This window comes from Hippocampus guttulatus, chromosome 4, assembly GCF_054856545.1.
Source record: "Hippocampus guttulatus isolate MCC_2025c chromosome 4, RoL_Hgut_1.0, whole genome shotgun sequence".
Taxonomy (NCBI): domain Eukaryota; kingdom Metazoa; phylum Chordata; class Actinopteri; order Syngnathiformes; family Syngnathidae; genus Hippocampus; species Hippocampus guttulatus.
Window position 1 is genome coordinate 14756063 of NC_141264.1, and position 23840 is coordinate 14779902.

At 41.7% G+C, this 23840-nt stretch overlaps 1 protein-coding gene across 1 annotated transcript in view; it reads left to right on the forward strand.

The window, feature by feature from the left end:
- Nucleotides 1–20650, forward strand: part of pclob (piccolo presynaptic cytomatrix protein b) — a 49338-nt gene extending 28688 nt beyond the window's left edge. The window contains exons 17-37 of the mRNA XM_086108636.1: nucleotides 90–1116; nucleotides 1843–1911; nucleotides 2258–2284; nucleotides 3577–3665; nucleotides 4224–4299; nucleotides 4381–4506; nucleotides 5663–5771; nucleotides 6195–6262; nucleotides 6333–6577; nucleotides 8192–8239; nucleotides 8755–8885; nucleotides 10330–10356; nucleotides 10730–10823; nucleotides 12346–12417; nucleotides 12494–12785; nucleotides 13228–13422; nucleotides 15601–15745; nucleotides 15821–15879; nucleotides 16358–16495; nucleotides 16874–17019; nucleotides 17635–20650. Coding sequence (XP_085964762.1) covers nucleotides 90–1116; nucleotides 1843–1911; nucleotides 2258–2284; nucleotides 3577–3665; nucleotides 4224–4299; nucleotides 4381–4506; nucleotides 5663–5771; nucleotides 6195–6262; nucleotides 6333–6577; nucleotides 8192–8239; nucleotides 8755–8885; nucleotides 10330–10356; nucleotides 10730–10823; nucleotides 12346–12417; nucleotides 12494–12785; nucleotides 13228–13422; nucleotides 15601–15745; nucleotides 15821–15879; nucleotides 16358–16495; nucleotides 16874–17019; nucleotides 17635–17778 — 3327 coding nt within the window. The 3' untranslated portion in view covers nucleotides 17779–20650. The remainder of the gene's footprint in view (nucleotides 1–89; nucleotides 1117–1842; nucleotides 1912–2257; nucleotides 2285–3576; nucleotides 3666–4223; nucleotides 4300–4380; nucleotides 4507–5662; nucleotides 5772–6194; nucleotides 6263–6332; nucleotides 6578–8191; nucleotides 8240–8754; nucleotides 8886–10329; nucleotides 10357–10729; nucleotides 10824–12345; nucleotides 12418–12493; nucleotides 12786–13227; nucleotides 13423–15600; nucleotides 15746–15820; nucleotides 15880–16357; nucleotides 16496–16873; nucleotides 17020–17634) is intronic.
- Nucleotides 20651–23840: the final 3190 nt, after the last annotated feature.

Genomic DNA, 23840 nt, shown 5'->3' on the forward strand with positions numbered 1-23840 from the left:
CCGCCATCATTTTTCTTCATAATCACCTTTGTGAACTCTTTCTCCACTTTATTTTCTGTTGTACTTACATTCCCCTTTTCCCCCAATAGGTAGCAGATTTTTTAGGACAATCCCAACTTCAAGAAGACAGTATGGAGGAGCCCTATGAGTTAAAGCTACTTAAGCAACAGATCAAGCAGGAATTCCGGAGAGGAACTGAAGGACTAGAACATATATCAGGCTTGGGCCTTCCCCATTATCTGTCCGGCGATAGCAGCTTTCGCCATTTCCCAAAAGGTGAAAAATATAGCATTGGAAGGCTCACACTTGAGAAGCAGGCCGCAAAACAACTCCCAGCTGCGGTGCTTTACCAGAAACAGATGAAGAACAAAAAGGCTTTAATAGACCAAAAGGCCATCACCAAATTTTCCCCCATTCAGGAGAGTCGGGATTTGGAGCCTGACTTTGGAAGCTACATGGGATCTGGAGCTTCCTCTGTTACCAACCTGGCTTCTCGGGCAAGGCTACTTCAGGATGAGATTACATTTGGACTGAGAAAGAACTTATCTGAGCAGCAAAAGTATTTGGGCTCCTCACTGGGATCTAATCTTGCTGGGTCTCTGGGGCAATCTCTTGGCCTCGGGTCCACTATTAGGACATCTGCCCAGGATGATGGCACCTACCCAAGTGGCAGCCGTTCCAGACCATCATCTCGTCCTTCTTCTCGACCCTCCTCTGTCTACGGCTTGGATCTATCAATTAAACGGGACCTTTCCAGCTCCTCACTACGACTTAAAACTGAGGTAGATGTGTTGGATGCAGCGTTTGCTCCTGGTGTAACCAGAACAAAGCCCACCAGTTTGCCTATAAGCCATAGCCGAGGACGTATCCCCATCGTGGCTCAGAACTCTGAGGAGGAGAGCCCCCTGAGCCCGGTGGGTCAGCCAATGGGTATGGCTCGGGCATCGGCAGGACCTCTCCCCCCAATTTCTGCCGACTCCAGGGACCAGTTTGGCTCAAGCCATTCCCTGCCAGAGGTACAACAACACATGAGGGAAGAATCTCGTACTCGCTGCTATGACCGAGATATTGCATTCATCATGGATGACTTACAAGGTGCCATGTCGGACAGTGAAGGTAAATGGAACCAGAGACCGTTGCAAGAACTCGACTATGGACTTGCTTGTCATGCATGCTACTGTTGAGTGATCGTATGGGTTATTCAATCATCAGTAGTTAATATAAGCACTGCTAGTTACATATTATTGTACATCCTGTACTTCTCTGTCGCGTTTAATATCATTCCATGAGTTGTGTTGCATGCTGTTCTTCTCCATTCTAATACTTCCACTTTGAATGCATAAGCTTGGGTTTATGTATGGCACAATTCAGGTATATCTATCTATCTATTTTGTGATTTCATATGCATGCATTATCTTTATCATCTTTATTTTGTATGTTTTAGTTCTCCCATTATATTATGTTTGTAACTCAATAAAGTAAGCAGTAATTTATACTATTGCCATATTGACATGTAAATTGTGTTGTGTCTTTTATCTGTGTTTGATTTTGCATCCTTGCATGTTTTTCTATACATGTTTGAGTTTCCATCCTAATAAAGTCAATGTCTTCCATATTTTCAGTTTTCCTCATTGCCATTTTAGGTAGTAATCCAGATTTGTAGCTGCAAAACACATTCACACAGCAAATTAAATCAAATTCTTTATGATGATTTGAATGAGTATTCCACTCACATCACATGTAGCTTGTGGACTGTTTTTTTTTTCAAGGCTCCCTCTAGGTGATGAGAAGATGATTTGTGTGCTGACTCCACATATAAGTGTCAATCTGCCTTGATTACAGGACTCAGTGAGTCAGTGCTGGTGTTGAACAGAGAGGAAGCCAGAATCTTTCATGAAAGTATCGCACACGGTAGAGTATCATAGTTAACCATCTCTCAAGGCCCACTTACACAATGGTTGATGGATGAGCTTTTTCCCCTTAAGCATATCTTGTCTTTTTCATAGTGCCTCTCCTTTAAGTGTGTACGCAATAGCAGCTAGTTGGTTGCTGTAATTTCAAGCATGCATCATACATTGACCCCCGCTTTTAATGCATGTGCCAACATACACTCCCAATACATAAGACTCAGCTTAGTTCCTTGATTTCACAGGCTGCTGCACCCATTTCTTGAAATGAAAAAAAAAAGAAAGACAAAAACAAACATACCATTCTTTGATACATACAGTATATAAATATATCCAATTTTGTACCCCAGCTGGAGGCCCAAACTGGAATATAGAAGGTGAGACAGCATTCCCCCATGAAGTAATTTACGGAATGCACGCCTCCATGCCACACATCATTACTCTCCTGAATGACTGGCTTCTGTATAAGTTATGAACATTCTGACTGGATCCATTCTGGAATGACCCGCATCTCAGTGGTAGAAAGTCCCATGCCATTTAGTGGAACCCTTAGTTGCAATTCATTTTGGGAATGAACCATCAGCATCTCCTGCACTGACTCAGTCAGTATGCATCATTTGGGAATGACTTCACATCAGTGGTTCCGTAAAGCGTATCACTTCCTTTTCTGGTTGCAAGTGTTCATGTATGTTTTTTCTCACAAAGATGTGTTTGGATTGAAATTGCAATGGAAGTCATTTTCTGATTACTGTACAAAAAAAAAAGTCCTCAAGGTTGTCATCGCTGCCGCACACCGATTATTGATAAGAATGTTTTCCTTCTAATTCTGATAAGCACTCTTAATCTGAGATACACAGTTAACAGGATAATATGTTTTATCTAACATTTATACAACTTCACAAATTCAGTGGCCATAGGGAGAAGGGCAATCCACGAGGATAACGTTTCTTAAGAGAATAATAACACCTAAACAAAGTAGCAAGACAAGAGCAAAATCCTGAATTTCTCAAGATGTAAATGCTCACCTTGAAAAAACACTGTTCTGAAATGATTGCCATAATAAAAAACTTTGATTTTCCAGATAAAAAGTTATTATTATTATTAGCATTCTTAATCATGCCTCATACAAGAAAACAAATAACAATAAAGCCTACCTAAGGGAAAATTTGTTAAAACTAGTCGCCTTATCAATATTTGTTTGAACTCCTGTTGATCGAACTTCTGGGACTTTGTGTCACCATTAAATTGATTACCTTCCAAAAAAAAAAACCTGCCATCTTTGGAAAGACATAATCTTTGCAACAGCTCTTGTATTGGATCCCATCAGATTGCATACATATACTAATTATGTTGGTTGGTGAGAGCACATGTTTTATGTAAGCTCTTGGTATCCGTCAAAATGGCAAACTGATGGAAGAATCATAGGCTGAGGAATCAACACACATTTCCTTCACTGTGTCAAGCAAAGCAGAAAACTCGTAATCGTTTTGAGCAATATGACGTCAAGTGAATTGATGTGTAACAGACTTTGTGATGCATATTGGAAAGAGTGCTTCCAAAGCTTGATTTGAAGATGGATCTCTGCTTTATTTACCGTAACGTAATGCTTTAAGTAGATATGTTATTCACAAACACGCAAGCTTTTTAATGACTACCTCTCCTTCCCCAGCCTACCATCTGAGACAAGAGGATACTGACTGGTTTGACAAACCAAGAGAAGGACATCCACAGGCCAGACACATGGCAGACAGGAGACAAGTGAGTTCCAGTTTTAAAAAAAATGATATAAATCTACATATTGAAAACTTCAGAATGCCTACTTGAATCTATATTTGCCAAAAAAAATGAATACTGTACTTTGATGCTAGTTAATAAATGACAAAAGAGAACTCCCAGGATTATATTTGAACCTTCTGAGGCTATGAGCATCAATCTAATAGGAGAGGACAGTGACTGAAAAGCAAATCTCCAAATTAGCCAATGATGACATGACAGAAGAACAGACCCTAAGACTGCACAACGGTGGCATAAACAGAGATTGAAAAGAAGACTGTAATGACATGAACAGTGACTGCATACATTCCAATCACTTCTTTCCCCTTGCCATGTGCCCTTTAATGACTAAAATGACCAGTGACTGACAATCTGACGGTAAGGCCCGCTAATGGTGTCATTAAAGCAGATTGTAAGACCAGCCAATGATGACATGAGCGGTGCCTACAAAGCAGTGGAGAAAGTTCTAACGCGTATTTTTTGTATTTTCATCCTGACTTCAAAACGATTTGTTTACATGCTGGTAATTAATTTCTTTTTCAGATGAAACTGGTCCCTTATGTCTTCCCTCACACCCGTATCAAGCTCACCAGAGATCAGGAGGACTCTAGCGTGTCAGGTACAAAGTCACACAGAAAGCATGAAGAATCCAATCCCCCTCCCGTGGATAGAACTTGATCGTGATATATTTGTTTTTTAGGAAATGGTCTCGGGATACGGGTGGTCGGTGGCAAGGACATCCCAGGCAGTCAATGGGAGATCGGAGCCTATGTTGCACGAGTCATCCCAGGTGGCGTCGCAGAACAAACAGGAAAACTCATCGAGGGTAAGAAGACCATGACTACGTTTACACGCAGTCAACATTCGGGTTTAGGTCAAAATTGCGGTTTCTAAAATATTCAAAATAACTTGTTTTCATGTGTGAGCGGAGAGTTTCTTCTGTATAAATGCTAATTGTGATCATTTGGAATGTCCCAATCTCAACAGCCGATGTGCGGATAACGTCATGATGCAAATAGACATCATTTCTGCTTCTAACTTTCTACCATCAAAACAACACTCACCGCAGGAATAAAGCAGTCAGTTTCCTCGTCGCTCCAAAAGCGTGGTTCTGTGCTGCATCTGAATTTCTGAGCCATGTTTGTTTACCTCTGCGATTGGCTGGGAACCAGTTCAGTGTGTACCCCGCCAACTGTGGCCTTGGATAAGCGGATAAGAAAATGGATGGATGTTTTACCTCTGCGTAGCGTGGCATTGCCGCAGTGATGTGCTAGCGTTGGTCTCTTGTTACTTGGTTGTGTGTTACAACCAATTATTGTGTGTACATTTGAAAAGGAAAATTTCCACAATATGTGCCCTTTATTTTTATGAACTGACTTTTATAAGCCAGGTCCTGCAGTCATGTACATACTGTCATTTATTCGTGTGCAGAACATGGGATTCTTTTAGTTTATCTTGGATGGTGTTAGTCATTAAGCTATTTTTAGTAGATGGAATCTCTTCCGAACACACTGAGGTACAATTTGCAAACAGAGGAGATTAGAAGCTGAGGCCAAATCGCACAATTACACCTTGTTTTTCTTGGTTGTCTCTGATGTTCATCCGCAGTGCTGACTCTCGTGGTAATTTTGACAAAGGTGGAATGTTATTCTATCTTTGAAAAGATGATACGTAGGCGATGGTGCGGTCAGGGAGCACATGTTTACCCAGCGGATGCTGAATGGAGAGGACGCAGAGCGCAGCACGACAGAACAAGCCTTCAGGGGCAAACCTAAATAGGCTGAGGAGGAGGAGGTGGAGGACAAAATGAATTGCATGGTAGGCTACATCGTGACAGTTTGGGGAAAAGACGCATATTAATCTGAGCTATTTGTCGTTGCAGCAGCTGGTTTCGTACTTGTAAGTGAGAAGTCATTCAGGACAGTTTTTTTGGCAAATTGTTAGCAACTAATGACTTTTTTCCCCTACTGACTTCATTATAGGCATGCAGGTGCTGGAGTGGAACGGTGTGCAGCTGACGGGAAAGACCTATGAGGAAGTTCAAGGCATCGTGGGCCAGCCGTGTGCAGAGGCGGAGCTCTGCGTGCGACTGTATGTCACAGCTGTGACCGTTTTGGACTCGCCGCCTCCGGCGTCGTCTCTCTCTCTCTGAAACATCTTAGACATGCTGTATTGCCTTTTTCATAATGTTTGTAAACAAGAGGGGCCAAGGTACTTCCAGGTGGAAGACCAAAAGTTGTGTTTGGTGATGCACATCTTAAATATACCGCAAGACTGTCTTTTGGTGGAGCACACACCTCCAAATGGAGACACTTCCCATTTGCAAAGTATCCAATTTGTGTAATTCTCAAAATTTTGCAACCCTAGTGATGACATGGTGAAAAGGCCTATGCGGCTGCTCTACACACGGCCAATGAGTGCCTTCCCCTCTTCTTCTGTCCTCAATCCACACCCCTATCATCTGTCAGCACTGACCGATGACTGCTAAAATGACAAATGTATGCTTTTTATCAGCGACCTGAACATGCTGTCTGACCCTGAGCACCCACAAGTCCTGGAACACCACGTCCAGCTTAAGGCTGGTATGTACAATGGATTTGCATGCATGTGTGTAACACTATTACAATGTGACTACACGGCTGCTTGCTTTAGTAGGAGGCCAACGTTCTCCTGGCGTGGATCCTAAGCAGCTGGCCGCAGAGCTGCACAAGGTCTCCCAGCAGCAGGCGCCAGGCATGATGGGCGCCGGACTCGGAGGACCCACAGGTCTGGGTGTGCTGTCGGCCCTGGAGAGATCGGCTGTGGTCCATTCGGGCACCGGGTCGGCCGCATCTAGTGGGGTGCCTAGCCCCGGCCAACCCGCGTCACCTGCAATAAATAAGAAACAGCGACACAAGGTAATTGAATGGAAGATGAAATTGCATTGTGGGATTTGGATTATTCCGAAAAGAAATTGTTGGGGTCGCAACAACTTAGTTGGTTACATACGTATGTGTTTATTTTTAATCTTACAAACACACACACACACAGTATGTGTTTATTTTTAATCTTACAAACACACACACACACACACACACACACACACACACACATACACACACACTGACCCTAATAAACAAAATTGCCAATTGGCAGAAACAATAATAATAGTACTCATAGTAGTAGTAGTAGTTGAAGTAGTATCAAAAATACGAATTACTACTTAAAATACTTATTTACCACTCTGTTATACTAATACGAATCCTGTCTTTAATGATGAGTACACGACTACTACCGCTACAAATATCAACAGTGATGCCAAAACACAATAAAATCACAAGTATGTATTAAATACAAAATACACACAATTAATAAGATTGACTGTTGCATGTGGTGGGGCGCTGCATTTACTGCCCCTAAATGCAAAGTCCAGACTGTGGTGCATCCAGTGTCATGCATCAGCACCACCCTCGGTTCATCTCTGCCATTTTGATTCCATTAGCGAGACATCACAAAACGCGTCCAGGTTGAGGCCTGCCCCAGGGAGGAAGGTCAAACTCTATTATGCTTTACATCAGACAGTGACAGGCCAATTATGATAGAACAAGTAAATGCAGTCCTTTGGCGCATGACCCTCACTGGAAGTGTGAGAGGAAGTGTGCAAGGACACACACACACACACACACACACACACACCTTGATTTACATGAGTCACATTGTTGGGGACCAGCTTGTCAGTCCACACAAAAAATGTTCCCCACAATGCCGCACATGCCCACACATGCACACATATCACCCCCCGCCCACACACACACATATATTGATTTACATCACTTGTTTTGTTTACGAGGCCATTTTAGTTCCCACAAGGATTTACAGTGGAAATAAAAACACACCCCAGTTCAAATGCCAGATTTCTGTTATGTCCTGCCAATGGGACCAAGATAAATCATTTCCAAATCTTTTTCGAACATTTATGTGACCGCTAGAAGAGCTGAACATCATTTGGCATTCATAAGAGGCATTTTAAATTCAGGCAGTTGTGTGCTGATTCCTATTTAACATGTTAGAATGTGATTGGTTCATTCTAAACACGGCCACATCCCCGTTTATGAGTGTGCAAAGACTTGTGCAAGCACATTATCACAGCTGATTATTTTTACTTTCTCCTCTCAAAAATATATTTTTTAAATGGGGTTGCTCAGTTTATCGGACACGTTGCTCGTCTTAGCTGTTGTCAGTTTTACTCGTATTATTTGTCAAATCATATACAGTTCAGATGGTCTGCTTGTCACATAATGGTGGATTTTTAAAAATGATTTGTTTTGGGCTCATTTTTTAACAATCGAAACCTGGCATTTGAACGGGGTGTGAAGCCTTTTTATATTCACCGCGGGTCCCTTCAATGTATGTCTGATCTGGTTTATATAAGCATGAATGGTCAGTATTTATTAATGTGATTATGGATCACAAGCGTGTTGTTAATTATTCACCTAATTAAAAACAAGTCTTCTTGTTCCCATTTTTTCCAGCCAACAGATATGATAAGGATGTCTCATCCCATTACTGGAGAAATTCAGGTAGAAAACACAATGCTTCCCCTCTTCACTCAACAATAAGTAGTAGTAGTCAATAAAAGTAACAGGTTCAATATCATAGGGCGGGCTTGAAATACGATTAACGGCTGTTCTCACATTACCATAGCGAGCAAAGTTTAACTCTACCTCAGTGGTGTAGGTTGGCAAAGGCAGTGACGGAGAAGGATTTGCAGTGCAGACTGGAACAAAACGAGTAAAGGAAAAAGCTGGGTGATGAGAAAACTAGTAGCAGAAGAAAACCATTAGACGAAAAAACGCTATTTGAGGACACCGGGATAAAGCCAGTATGAAGATTTTTTTGGACGTGCAGATGAACTTTTAATTTAATTTTGCATTTGTTGACATTTATTTTAAGCTACTGCAATGCATTTAAAGGCAACCTAGAAGATGACCAACACTTCTAACCTAGCTGTACTTTAAAAGCAAATAGGCCAATTAAAAGCCTGTCTCATTGTTGGGCTGCACACCAACAGTAACGATCACCTCTCCCGCCTCAGCTCCAGATCAACTACGACAGGAATGTGGGAAACCTGATCGTTCACGTTCTTCAGGCCAGAAACCTGGCGCCGAGGGACAACGATGGCTACTCGGACCCTTTCGTCAAGGTCTACCTGCTGCCCGGGAGAGGGTGAGCATATGCGAGCAACTCTAGTCATGTCTCCACCTTGTCTGCCTTGCGCCTTTGTGTGTGTGTGTGTCCTTGTCCTGAGTTCGCTCTCCCTGTTTGTTTCTTGATGATTGCACTCTTTGGAATTATTAGACTACGAGATGACTACTTCTACTGCTTGGGGTTGTTATTCCTAGAAAGTAATACTGCTGTCTTTTATTGTATATTTAGAGGAAATTGTTATGAGATCACCTGCTGAATATTTAAGTTTTCTCACTTGCAAAGAAACTAGTCTCTATTTTTATCATTGTTGATTATGGTACTACACAGAACACAAGTATTTGATCTCAGAACTTGGGTTCAATTCCAGACCCCGGCCTTACTGTGTGAAGCCAATCGCAGGGCATACATTGACAAACAAACATCCCCACTCACAATCACACCTGGGGACAATCTAAAGTGTTCAATTAACATATCTAGCACGTTTTTGGAATGTGGGAGGAAACCGGAGTACCCAGAGAAAACCCACACAGACACAGGGAGAACATGCATACTCCACACAGGAAGGCCGGGGCCCTGAATCAAATCCTGGAGCTCTGCACTGCGACTAATCAGTTGACTGTGAAGCGGACGTGCTAACCAGTTGACCACCGTGCCGCCCGGGCAGATATTCCCTTTAATGGAAATCACCTCGGTAAACATTGTACAATTACACACTGTATTTCAGCAGGTGTACATTCATTGAAAAGTTGAGAGGAAGTCAAATTAAGTTCAACTCTAATGCTTATAGTGCATTTTAGGTCATTCTGAAATTCCCCCCGAAAGCTGAATAACACTTTGCTAGTAGGGCTACACACTTTTCACTTGTATTCTGTTCATTACCATCATCACTAAACAACCATAAAATAAGAAAGTGTTCCATCCTTTATAAGTGCGCAAACTAGCAGATCCAGCAGGCGATGAAATCGTTCCTTCCCCCACTGTAAACATGCCTTGTTGTTGTTTTTGCTTTTGCTCTGACTGCTCTCTCCATGAGAACTTGAAAATAGCCCAGGGATCGATAGGGCCATTAGTCTCCCTAACAGTATCAGTTTCAGATAAAAGACACGTTTTTAAGAAACAGCACTCTCGTCGAGCTCCTCTCCGTGCGTATGTCCAATATGGATGGCTGACGTTGCAGTCAGCAAAACAACACTTCTGATTTGCCCATCAGCCAATTGACCTCAAGTGTTGATGCTCATTAGCGTGTATTTCCAGAGCGCAAAACCTTGTGTGTGTTTTGATGTGACCTTGATAAGAGCATATGGATCGCCTCGGCCTGGCTCACTATCCTTTGACTGCCTTTTTTTGGGCTTCTCTGACTGTTTTTCTTTCTGTTTGTTTATTGTTTATTCTATTATTTATTGTATTATTCTTTCTTGTTTGTGAAAATCCGCCCTCTTCTTCCTCTTCTGGACTCCCTCAGCCAAGTCATGGTTGTCCAGAATGCAAGGTAGTGTGGTGCTGATCTTTGCTTTCAGTTGGTGTTGTACAGCTTTTTCGTACCCTTCCTTCAAATTCTGTGTTTCGTTTCCCATCCTTTTTGTTCTTTGTGTGTCTGCTGTGTGTAGTAGTGTTAAGATAAGATGAACCATGATTTCTGCTTCTTCTCCTTCATGGCTCTCACCTTCAAATCTCCTGTGCCTCTTTTGTGAAAGCATTGAACGGAAACATTTATTATTCATCTATTTCAATCCATGATTTTCAAACAGTCATAATGACAAGCATATTTTCCTTTACATTCATGTGTATGGAATATTGTACAACACTCCAACAAGATGGGGAGATGGTTTTAAAGTGTTTTGTGTGTTGTCGCAATACTGCAGTGTGGACAACAAGAGACGGACCAAATATGCCCAGAAGACCATGAACCCGGAATGGAACCAGACAGTCATCTACAAGAACATCCATCTGGAACAGGTGTGCATGCGGGCGTGCGCGCGCGCACACACACACACAATTTCAAATAGTCAATAGATGACACATCAGGGCTCAAAGAAACTCACTTTGGCATTTTGCCTATGTGAACAAGCCCAACTATTCACGCAAAGTTCCATAGTAACAGTAAAGGTTGAATGTCAAACATTTGTGCTGCATAAAAATAAAATGACAAGAACTTTACATTGAGTTGGTGTTATCAATTCATTACAGGATTTTGTCGTTTTAGCGTGTCCTGAAGGCTTCTTTCATCCCTTGTCCCTTGGCAGACTTGTATCTCCACACTCAACACACGTCAATCACAAGTCAAAGTGTTTCTACTCTCATATATTTTATTGTCCATTGACGCACAAAAGTACTTCATCGTTTTTAGTTAAGAATGAACATTTTAGGATTTGTGCCATATAACCATCTTTTTTCATAGTGTTTTTCATCCCCAAACTACACTAAAATTGCTTGACATAGTTCAACTCAAACCCCTCCTTCCACTCATCCACAAAAACTATTTGTGGTTTTTGTGGATGTGGTCTATTTCCTGAAAACGCTCTCAAGTTCGCACACACACACACACACACACACACACACCCTCTCTTCTAAAACATTCTCACACACACTTCTGAAATACTCTCATACGCTAGAGCAGGGGTTGGGAACTCCGGTTCCTCGAGAGCCATATCCTGCCTGTTTTAGGTCCCTCCCTACCCCAACACACCTGATTCAAATGATTAGCTCATCAGCAAGCTCTGGCGAGGCCTGAAAAATTGAATCAGGTGTGTTGGAGTAGGGAGGGACCTAAAACAGACAGGATATGGCTCTCGAGGAACTGGAGTTCCCTACCCCTGCGCTAGAGAAACACTCTAATTCATTTTTGTGCTGGGGCATGTCTTGTTTGTGTATGTGTGCGTGCCAATGTCATGCACGGATCCGAGTGAGTCTATATCTGTGTCCGCAATCTCAAGCCCAGTGTCCGCTCCTACCACCCTGATTTTAATGCTATCCACCCCACAATAACACACAATGGAGCAAATGCTCCATTATGCCCAATCCTAGCTCTGCAAAGTATCGGAAATTACCAAAAGAAAAAAAAACATCACCCATGCGCACAGTTAGATTGTCTTGTGAAGCAGACGTGCTAACCATTCAACTACCGTGCCACCTGAGATGGAGTACAGGGGCAGAAAATACAATGAAAACATCAGGGTCCCCGAAATCGAACCCTGTGGAACACCACATGACAGTGGGGCAGAGTGAGACTCAGAGCAATCAAGGCTAACACATATTAGCATATTATGAGTGTATTTCAGGAGGAAGTATGAAATGATTTCAGTTTTATGTGTGAGAAGATTTATTTTATGTGTGTGAGAGTATTCCACCTGACTGAATAAGAGCATTTCAGCTTTGTTGGCAATTCTGAATGATGTTCCTGACAGCCCCTCACACTTGTGAATGAATGTTCAGGTGGTTATATTCGCATATTGTTTTGCCTCTCTCCTCTTCAATTTAGCTGAAGAAGAAGACTCTCGAGGTGACAGTGTGGGACTACGACAGATCCTCATCCAACGACTTCCTGGGAGAAGTGAGTCATAGCATCTGTCTTCCTTCAAAGCCAGTTACTCTTCCCAAAGCTAATTCTGTTTTGTTTTTTACTTCAGGTCTTGATCGACTTGTCCAATACGACCCAGCTGGACAACACACCTCGCTGGTTGCCACTCAAGGAGCAGAGTGAGAGTATTGAGCACAGCAGAGCCCACCACGGGATTCAGGGGCCGCCTGGGTCTGGAGCCGGACAGGGCCACAGTGCCCAAGGCCACCTATCAGGGTCCGGGATGGGGCCTGGGCACGGTATGGGACAAGGGCCAGAGCAGGGAGAAGGGAACTATGATTCACCCATCAACTCCGTAATCAAGAGCAGAAGCCATGGAATCTTCCCTGATCCTTCTAAAGGTAAGGAGAACACTTGGCAACACAGAGAGGCTGAAATCCTGTTGGATAAAAAACTGTGGACCAAAATTAAAAAAAAAAAAAAAAGAAAACAGGGTTTGCCATGGTAGTCAGGATGCGAATGAAACACACGATAAGAGCATTTTCTGGCAATATGTGTGTCGTGAAAAATCACACGGTGCAAGAGATGTGAATTAGGAGTCCATATTATGAAAAATGGATTGCAAGTGCCACCTTTGTGCGAATGACAACTCTGAAGCCAGGCCTGGCAGGGAAGTATCATTCAATTCTGCCTGTTCTCCCATATTCATGTTTATCTGTCGAAAGTCTTGATAGAATAAATGCTCAATGCCCGCCTACTGCTGCTTTCTCGCGTCGCTCCTGCTTGGTAACAATGACCAAAAAAGCCTACTAATACATTAAATCCACACTGCCATCACCACAGATTTACAGATGTTGCCTTTGGAAAAGTCACACAGCAGCCCGGGCAGTTCTAAGTCTTCTTCAGATGGCCAGCTCCGTTCGCACGGGCCGTCTCGGAGCCAAAGCAAGAGCAGCGTTACACAGGCCCACTTGGAGGACGCCGGGATAGCCATCGCCGCTGCCGAGGCTGCCGTGCAACAGTCCCGCCTGCAACCAAGTAAATCCCTTCCCTACCCTTGATGCACTTCCTTTGACACACTTCCTCCCCTTTTTTCTTCTCCCAACTTGTGCATGTAGCTAACACTAAAACCGCTAACTTAACATTTTCACTTTTTGAATTTACCTACAGTGAACCCTTCCGTGTTTGCTGTCCAGCATTCGCAAATTTTGCTGATTTTTTTTCTTTTGGGTGGTGGGGGGAAACTTTCTACCATTGTTCACTTAAAAGCTTGCCTATTCACTGTTATGTTTTTTTTTTTGTTTTTTGATCAGGCCAAAAATAATGTCTCAAATAAAAATTATGCTTTGGCGCTATCTGGTGGCATATTGTGTCAAGCAACGATGTTCAAGCTAGCATTATTTGGTCAGGCCATAGCTTTATTGAATGGACATGTGTCATGCGACGCACTTACAATCTTGCCAGTAATTAGCTAATTTCCCATTAACTTTCGGCACCATTCAAAATCGACGGACAGAGAAACTTCCAGAAATGTACAAATCTTCGAATGAAGCCCTCAAGTTTTTCTGTCCATTTATGTTAGAAGTGTGAATGGAGCAGGAAGCTCACCGGAAAATACATTTCAGCTCTCTGGTGAGATGGGAAGTATTTCGCAGAACTGGTCTACGTAGGCCATAGAGCTTTGCTGCTGTCTTGTGGCATCAGTAAGCAATTACAAACATTTTCATGTGTGCTATATTAACTTGTAGATTCCTGATTAATATATGAGGGGTTTCACTGTACACCAAAGATTATCCAAAAGAGATGGGGCAGGTAATACAGATTCAAATTAAATTAGTATTAATAAAACAACTTGATCTGCTTGTTTTCTTGGATTTAAGACATCTCAATAGAACAAAGTGTCTGACTTTTGTCATAAAACAGTAATAGAAAAGTTATCAAATGCCAACCCTTAATAATAACTAGTGTGCATGAGCCAATCCCTAGTAAATGGTTTCTCTAAAAGCCTGAAACCAATGTGGGATGGCTGTCTCTCAAGTTCGCAAAATCAACAATACATGTTGATAATGTGTTCTCAAACATATAAGCATGTCACCGCAGCTCCCCTGGCTTTCGTACTGCCATTCTCTGTGTGTCTTTGCATGTGTGTACCATGTGAATGCACCACAAGCAAAGAGGCAACATGCGTGCACACACACACACACACACACACACACCCACTCACATGGGTATGGCACACAGGCTCCCCACCCTACCCGCTACTCCCCCTCCCCCCCAAGCACCCACCCTCTTTATTCCCACTGCCCTCAACAATTGGTGGTCAAAGCAGGAAACAGCGTCATTGCCAGCCTCATCCACCAATGAGAGCAGACAGAAAAAGGGAAGGTGAGGCAACATATAGGAACGACAATCAATATGTGAATCCTAGAAATTGTTGAAATGTTTTAAAACTGAATACAAACATCTTGTGTGTGAATAACTGACATGGTAAATCTAAATATTGTAAGAATTGTTTCTTCATCTGAAAAGGTGTATGGATTCCCTACACAGTACGTTATTTTTTGGAAGTTTGTCAGTATAATAATAATAATAAGAATTATTATTATTATTATTATTATATTTACAAAGTCGCAGATTTTGTTCCAAACACGAGCACTGTTGGACCATGGGTGCGAAACTTTATGTGCCAGAATATTAGGTCCACCCACAGAGTCTAATAATAACCAATAAACGAACTACAACACCTGTTGACTTATCAGTAATAATGATTAGAGATTACAATATAGTGACTGTAATATAGAGTGCTGGAAATAGTATTATAATACTGCAGTTTAAGGAAATAAAAAGGAAATAATATGATATAAAAAATGTGTTTCTACTTCTAGAAGTACAACTACAAGTTATACTAAGTACTGTACACAAACAAACAAACAAAAAATATTTTCATGAAATAAAAAAATAAAATTAGATAATAAAATTAGATAATATCCTGTGGGGGAAATCAAAAGAATATTCATAGTAGAATTGACATTGTTAATGTTTTGATCATAGTAGAAATATCATTTTTATAGTTTATTCAATATTACTTGATTGATTGAAAGACTTTGTTATATTTGTAAATGCAAATTATCCAACACTCCTATCTATCTATCTATCTATCTATCTATCTATCTATCTATCTATCTATCCATCCATCCATCCATCCACGTGTGACAGGACCGGGCCACCGGCTGGGCGACGTCTCAGGGCCGGTGGTGCTGTCTGCCCCCAGTCTCGTGGGCGACGCCTACGGGGGTGCTCTAGATGGAGGTGAAGGTGGAGGAACTGGAGTAGACAGCGCCATATTTCAAATCCCACACATGTGAGAGGATTTTTTTTTCAGTCCATTGTGCATGACAGTGCCTCATGCTAACATTGTTTGTCCTGTTTGTCGCAGTGGTACGACTATTCCAAATGGAACGGATAAAAAACACATGGGAACTCCTGAGAATGAAGGTAAGTGGCTGTCATCTTTTACTTCGAGAACTATAGAGCACAATGGATGCAGAATATGCATGAATTTGCCGCTTGCACATTCGATCCTAAACTTTGATGTGCACGTAAAACTCACCTATTCACCGATTTTGTACTCAGTCCAAAGCAGGTAAATGTCTTCAAACTTGTGTTCTTTGTACAAGTACAAGTGACTCATATAGAATGATGAACTTCCTTCGTTTAAGCTAAACTTGTAACCAGTAATAAACACAAATAGAAAATAAAAACACTCTCAAGGAGCATGAAGCAGACGCAAATACTGAACTAACCGCCTCACAGCAGCTCCTGACGCGAATCGCTAGGCCACGCTCCTCAATGACATACAACACAGACATGTATTACAATTTGGGTTGGTGTGACTCGGCTTAGTTACACATTATAAAAACAGTTATTTTCTTTCCATTTGGACTATGCAAGTGACCGCGGGCTTTTGTTGAAGGCGAGAAGACACAAGTGATGGGCGAGATCAAAGTGGCTCTGAAGAAAGAGGTGAAGACGGACGGCGACCAGTTGGTCCTGGAAATTCTGCAGTGCAGAAACATCACCTACAAGTTTAAAAGTCCAGACCATCTGCCAGGTGGGGGCAACTGCCACTGTGTAAATGGAAATAGGCAAAATGGCTTCCACTGAGATGGATGAAACCTTTTTCAAATTCATATTCCACAAACGGAATATCAATCAGAATACTGTACCAGGTTTAGATGAGTGGGGGTGCTTGTAACTAATTAATGAAATGAAAAAAACATGCTTCCCCTTTAAATAGGTTTTCGAAGGAGTGGGTAAGTTTCTGGAAAGTTCTCAGTCAATTTTCCTGGGAAGTTTTACTGGTATTTTGAAAATATTGAGCAATATATATTTAACAATATAATCATTTCATATGAACAATATCAACATTTTATTTTAACCGCAGTCTGAAAGGACATTCTTGTCTACTTTACCTGTCGTGCGCCATCAGACCTGTACGTGAAGCTGTACGTGGTCAACGTGGCCACTCAGAAGAGGATCATCAAGAAGAAAACCAAAGTTTGCCGTCACGACCGTGAGCCTTCCTTCAACGAGACCTTCCGTTTCCCCCTCAATCCCACAGGACACTCCATACAGGTACACCCTCAAAAAAACAAAAAGCATAACAAAAAACAAATCATAATACTATAATACAATACACTGTACAAAGAACAGTTTTTTGTTATGGAATGAAAGAGAAGAGATTGTACAGAGCAGAGAAAGGAATGCAGAAAACAAGATTTTCTGACAAACACGCTAGTACTGAGCCACTTCATGATCAGTACAATTGCTCACATTCCCTACGAGCATGACAAAATAATCTTGATTAGCTGATGAGCCACATGCTGCTTCACCAAATAAGCATTATTGTCGGATCACACGCAGGAACCTGTTGTGTTTAATTTAAATCCATTTATTTATTTTCTATAGTGCTTGTCCTTCTTGGTTTGGGGGGGGCCGGGGGGGGGGAGAATATATGTGATACACCCAGGACTGAGTGATAAACAGGCATTGACACTCCAGTTTATCGTGTTCAAGCAACCGAAGAAGCACGCTTTTTAGAATGTGAAAGGAAGACAACTCATGTAAACATGGCAAGAGCATGCAAATAGATTGAGATTGAAACCCAGATCTCATGACTGCAAGGCAGATGTGGTAACCACTTGTGCATCGTGCTGCCCAGGTTAAATCTCCATGTTCTCTTCCTTGTAGCTTTTCCTTGTATCCAACGGGGGCAAGTTTGTGAAGAAGACCCTGATCGGTGAGGCCTACATTTGGCTGGACAAGGTGGACATGAGGAAGAGGGTTGTCAGCTGGCACAAACTGTTCGTCAGCTCAGCACCCAGCAACCTCTGAGCAGATAACACAATAATACTGATAATCATCATCATTATTATTGAAAAAAGAAAGATATAACAACTGGTACATTGACATCCATGAACATTCGGGAGGTGTGGTGTGCTAATAACTGCCATTTTTGACTTGGACTTGTTTTTATCTATAGCAGAGATTTTGGAATGTGTTGTGAACAGAAGAGGTTACAGAGAATATCAATCTATTCATATATGACACACACCGATACAGACGTTAAATAATAGATGAAGTTTTGCCAATCTTGGACAGATTAAAGTTTCAGTTAGGAGACAGCGATGGGGAAGAATGACTAAAATGTCTATCATTAGAGCTCGGATTCACACTCAAATTCACCATTTGGCATTTGTATTAGCGGCAGTGAATGACGTCTTCATTGATTTGCCGAATACACACTTCATAGCCCAACAAATGAAAAATACAATTTGCTCAAAATGGAGTGCACTTCCATCGCGCTTGAAATTCATCATACGTTTACAAAGCCATATACACGTGTTATTCAAACATATTGAGTGTAGCTTTCACCAGCATGTTGACGCAGCATATCAACTCACGGAAACATACTGTACATCTATTTTCTATAGTGCTTGCCCTCATTCAGGGTCCATGTGAACTTGAACCTATCTTATCTGACTTTGGACGAGAGGCAGTACCCACCCTGAGCTGGTCACCAGCCAAATGCAGGGCACATACAGCCATGCATACATTCATTTTCTATAGCGTTTGCATACACGAGGGTCCTGGAAGAGCCGGAGGCTACCTACCCGACTAGACAAAACACCCTGGATTGGTCACCAGTCAATCACTCGGCACAAATAGGCAAACGCACATCCATTGTCAAAAGCTTGTGTCCCTAGTTGACGTTTGTGTGAGCTGGAGGCGATCCTAGCTGACTTGAAGTGAGTAGAGGGCACCTTTGATTGGTCGCTAGTGAATCACTGGGCACCTACAGACAAACATAGATTAATTTTTTATTGGACTTGTCCTCAAAAGGGTATTTGGATGAGCTGGTGCCAATCCCACCTGAGTTTGTTTGAGAGGTGAGGTACACCCTTGATTGTTCACCCATACACTGCAGGGCACAGAGGGAAGCATTTCATTTTCTGTAGTTTTTTCCCAAATTAATGCCCTTGACGAGCTTGAGACTGTCATAGCTGACTTAAGGAAAGTCAAAACGCATACCCTGGACAGGTTGCATCTCAATTTTGGGGCACACACAAAGAAACAAGCATTTACATTCACACCGATTGACAATGTAGAGTCTTCGGTGAATTTAGCATGCATGTTTTTGTCATGTGGAAAGAAGCTGGCGTGCTCGACTGTAAGGCTTACTACTACTCATTGCTACGAAAAAAAAAAATTGAAACGATAAAAACGTTTAGCTGATGTGTCGTCGTAGGGTCCCGACCCTTGCCCTAAAGACCTTCCGTCACTTTTATGAGGAGGTGACACCCCACGACAATGGTCACATGCAGCCAGCATTTTGCACTATGCAAATAAAGCAGTGCCGCGGGGAATTTTCCAACACTGAAGAATGGCTAGTGTTCATTTTCGCCCATCAACAGCTCCCTCCTGGTTTTACTTAGAAAGTAAAAGGATCGAGTGTGTGTGTGTGTGTGTGTGTGTGTGTGTGTGTGTGTGTGTGTGTGTGTTGGTGTGTGTGTGCGTGTGCATGTGTGAGACTCCCGGTGCAACATGGTGAACCAGCCTACTTCACTGCCTGTGACCAAAAAAACACACACTCTGGGCACTTAATTAGCGTGCAGGTTAACCCTGTATACAGTTGTAACCACATACAGAAACAAAATAATAAATTACAAAAAACACGTTGAAGCATATCACTAAATATGAAGAGGCTAAGAACAAGATGTCACTTTAACAGCAAAAAAAAAGAATAATAATCCTTAAAAAAAATTACAATTAGAAAGAGAATATGGAGATTTTTTTTTTTTATCGTGCCATTTTCCGCTTCTTTTGAGGTACTTCTATGCAACTTTTTTTCCCCAGTAATTACATGTCTGTCTGTTGAAACATAAGGTCTAAAACAAAACAAAAACAAAAAAGAAGGGGGAGAAAAGTATTTTATTTTGTAATGGATTTGAATCTATTTATGGGCGTGGAAGCTTGTGCACTTATTCATGTGTTTTCGTGTTTCTGCACTGGAATAAATTGAAAACGTCGGACATTTAACGTGATGTGCATTCATTTGTCTCTGTAGCAAATTTTAAAGAACAAGAAAAAAAGAAGTATACATAAACGTGAGGGAGCTCTACAAAATGGCAATGCACAAATCTGACCACACAAACACGAACAGCAGTCTCACGTACAGCGAGTGAAAGCTTTGTTTCCATGCAAAATTCTCACCGAATGACCGTTTCCCTGTTCGACTCTTCGTCACCGTTCGTCCCGTTGCCTGTTGATTGTGCAATCATCCGTGTGCGTAAATGTGACTTTGGCAGTGTACATAAAGTGTTTATTTTCTACAGAGTGAATGTTTATTTTGTCCAAATATGAGCATGCGAGGGAGGGGATTGGAAAGAGATATAAATGTACAGTTAATGCGTGTCTATAGTTGTACAACACAAACGTGAGAGAAAAATGTCTTCATGTTGTGGATGTTGCATGTTTCGTCCAACACATTATGTATAGTTATGCTGACTGTAAAGAAATATGCTTGTAAAATGGTCTTGTTTTTCCACCCTCAAAAAAATAACAATAATGTAATGGTTTTGTGGTTGTACACAGGATGTGTTTAGACATTATGCAAATTGTGCTGTAAAGAAATAAAAGACATCCCTGATACCCCTCCACAAGTCAAAAAGAATAAATATTAAAAAGAGACTATATTACGAATGCAGAGTGGAGTTTGGTCTTTCATTTCATGAGTCATGTATTTAGTTTCAATTATGCTACAAGGTATAATAAAGCTGCAGTGGGCACACTGTCATGCCAATCATAAAAACAAATTAGCATTTTGATTTATTTTTAATAGTTTTAATCGTGTTATTGTCACTCCTGTCACAATTTGATGTCAAGGCAAAAGGTGGGCCCAAGTGCACGGAGGCAAGATGGGAGAAAAGCCCTCTTGTAAAATAGGATTTTACAAGAGGGCAAACAGGGTACGTGGACGACTCCAAATACGCCATCAAAAAAAGTCCCAAAACATGAGCTACAAAGAAATTTGTATTAACCACAAAAGAGAACATAACATGAATACATCAACATGACTAACAACTTCCACACACAAAAACAACAATAAACCGAGAAAGACTGAAAGAAACCAGATAACTAAATGCAAGCAAACTGAGGAGACAACAAGGCACATCTGGTCAAGACACGCATGACTGGAGGGAGCCGATTGGTCGACACAAGGAACAGGCCTGATTAGATACATGGAAATGAAAATTGAACAAGGAGACATGACATGAAAAAAAAGGGGCAAAAGGAAATCATTCAAAACTAAATTTTATCAAAACAAAACAACAACAGATCATAACATCTGATTGAAGCAACGTGATGAAGTTGGAGAACTTTTTACTTTCCTTCCAACTTTGTGGTTTGGACCTCCCAGTTGAGTGGCGTCCCAATGATTGTCCTGGTGGGACTTCCCACTCCCAGGGAATGCAGCATACACTCAGAAGTGTTGGACACTTTGATAAAAATTACATAATTCAAAAAAATTTTTTATGAATCACAGGAGTTTGTATGCATGATGGTTTGGATTCAATTCGCCGGTCTTCTGTACAGTTATACCCTTCTCTATTCTCAAGTATTTTTGTAGCAGTCAGCCCAGTGAGGTCACTATTGCTTGGGCTTCATCTCAAAATATGTGTTAAGTGGAAATGCAATGCTTTGCTTTAATGCAAAAGAAATTACAAAAAGCAGAAACAAAACCCTTTCCTCTCACCAGCTTCAACAGCTCGTCTTGTGATGCCAATGTATGGCCTTTAGGGTGCGGTATTACATGTACAGTACTTAATAAGACGGTAGCGCATCAACCGAGGCTGCGTGGTCTTCCATTGAGTTGTGTTGATTTTTATATGCTGTCTCACTGACGGAGGAACATAATTAGCACCCCAACCCACGCATTTCAATTTCAGTTTAGATTAGAAAAACAACAAACTGTATAATTTGAAAAAGACCATTTTTATTTCACACAAAGTATATGCACCAAAACGCAAGAAGACTGTCTGTATCCTCAGCAGCATGCACAGCCAAGTTGAGACTGAGGATACAGACAAGAAAAAGCTAAACACTGTGACCCAGTACAACAAAGCCAAGTGTGGAGTGGATGTGCGAGCAGGAACACGGAGATGGCCAGTTGCTGTGTTCTACAACATGATCGACATGGCTGCACTGAATGCTCACATTGTTTATCAGGCATGCACACACAAAGATAAGTAAAAAAAGTGTGTACAAAGCATTTGCGTTTGTGGCAGCCATGTACAAGGATGTTATAAAACACAGCCATCGGCCATCTCGTTGTACCTTCACGCCCAAAGTAACTGATTGTGCAGTACAGCTGCGTCTTTGTCAGTGGCTAAGTACCCACTCGTTGATGGGTACCTAGGAAGACAATGGACAGTAATTAGGGTGTGACACATATTTGGTTTCTGTGGGGGGGAAACAGACTGGAGAATCAAGTCTGCCTCTTGAGAGTCTGAATGTTATAAAATAACTCTCTGTCTTTTTAGGCAATAATAGCAAAAAGATGATTACCTGTCCCAGCCACCGAACAGCTGGTTGCACCAATGCAACCGCTTCTTTTTTCAAAAACTTGTCACCGTTACACCATTGAGAAATGTGTGCATCAGTATCGGCGCCATTTACTAAAACAAAGGCAGTTCTTCACACCTTTGCCTGGATGTTAGCCCTTATACTCTGACCACAGTGGGATAGTCTTGGGGGAGATCCCAAGATAATCAAAAAGGGGGGACCGGGAGGTGTGGGGTCAGCTTTGGACCGATGACCCAAAAAGGGAGACCACTGATAAAATTAGGGAGCACCAAAATCTCTGGGAATCCCAGTGTTAAAGTGTTCCCGAAGAAGCCATCAAGAAATCAAATTCTATATTAAAGGTTGCTGTGCGGCCAGATCACTCATTGTATATGCTTCTCTCATTATACTGCCCTTATTGTTTTGTCCCGAGTTACAAGCCAAGATCTGAGATACAAGTGCGTTTCAGATGCTCACCACTAGATGACGGCATTATACTTCATTCAACATCTCCATCAATTCACTTGAGTTTCCTTGTAGTGGAAGGAACATAACAGTTGACGCCGCTAATGTGCCATTAAGGCAGTTTGACAACCGGCAATAAACACCACCGAAGAAGAGCAAGGGAGGACAAGGCTTAGAATAATATTACATGTTTCTTTGTTTTTCTTTAAGGAACAGAACTTTTGAAGAACACATACATGTACTATGCAACTGGATTTGAATTTGTTTTCCGAATAGTTTTACTTGGAGAGCCAAGTATATTTTGATGAGTTACTTATTTTAAATACTTTGAAAAGTGACCAGTGTTATTCTGAAGCTTGGTCGTGAAGTGCTGTCTCCACGAGTGAAAGTAGTTTCTCCGTCTTTTCTGGGAGCTCATGCATTTCAGAATTTCCTTCTTCGCTTCACAATTCATCATGGTAACAAAAGCTCTCCTCCGCAATGGCCTCACATGGGGGGGAGCAGTGTTTGATTTGCATGAGAAAGGAGTGCCGCGCCGCCTGTAATCATACTAAATAATTTCGGTGAGATTTGAAAAAGTGTGTTGTCAAGTTTAAAGTCAGACACGTCAGACGATCTCATCATCTGGTAGATTTGAACTGAATGTGTGCAATGCATTTATTTACTCTGATGACGTGCTCCGCTCAAATAGATGCCTAACCCCAAATAGACGTGGGTACTTTATATCATTAACTAAATAAGCCGTTGAGCTGCGGTGTTAGCACAGATTAGCCTGAGCTAATTTGTCTATGTAGTCATCAGGCAGTACTGGTGTTGGGTGCCACATTCACAGATCTGCCACACTATTTAGAATTTAATGCTTGGTG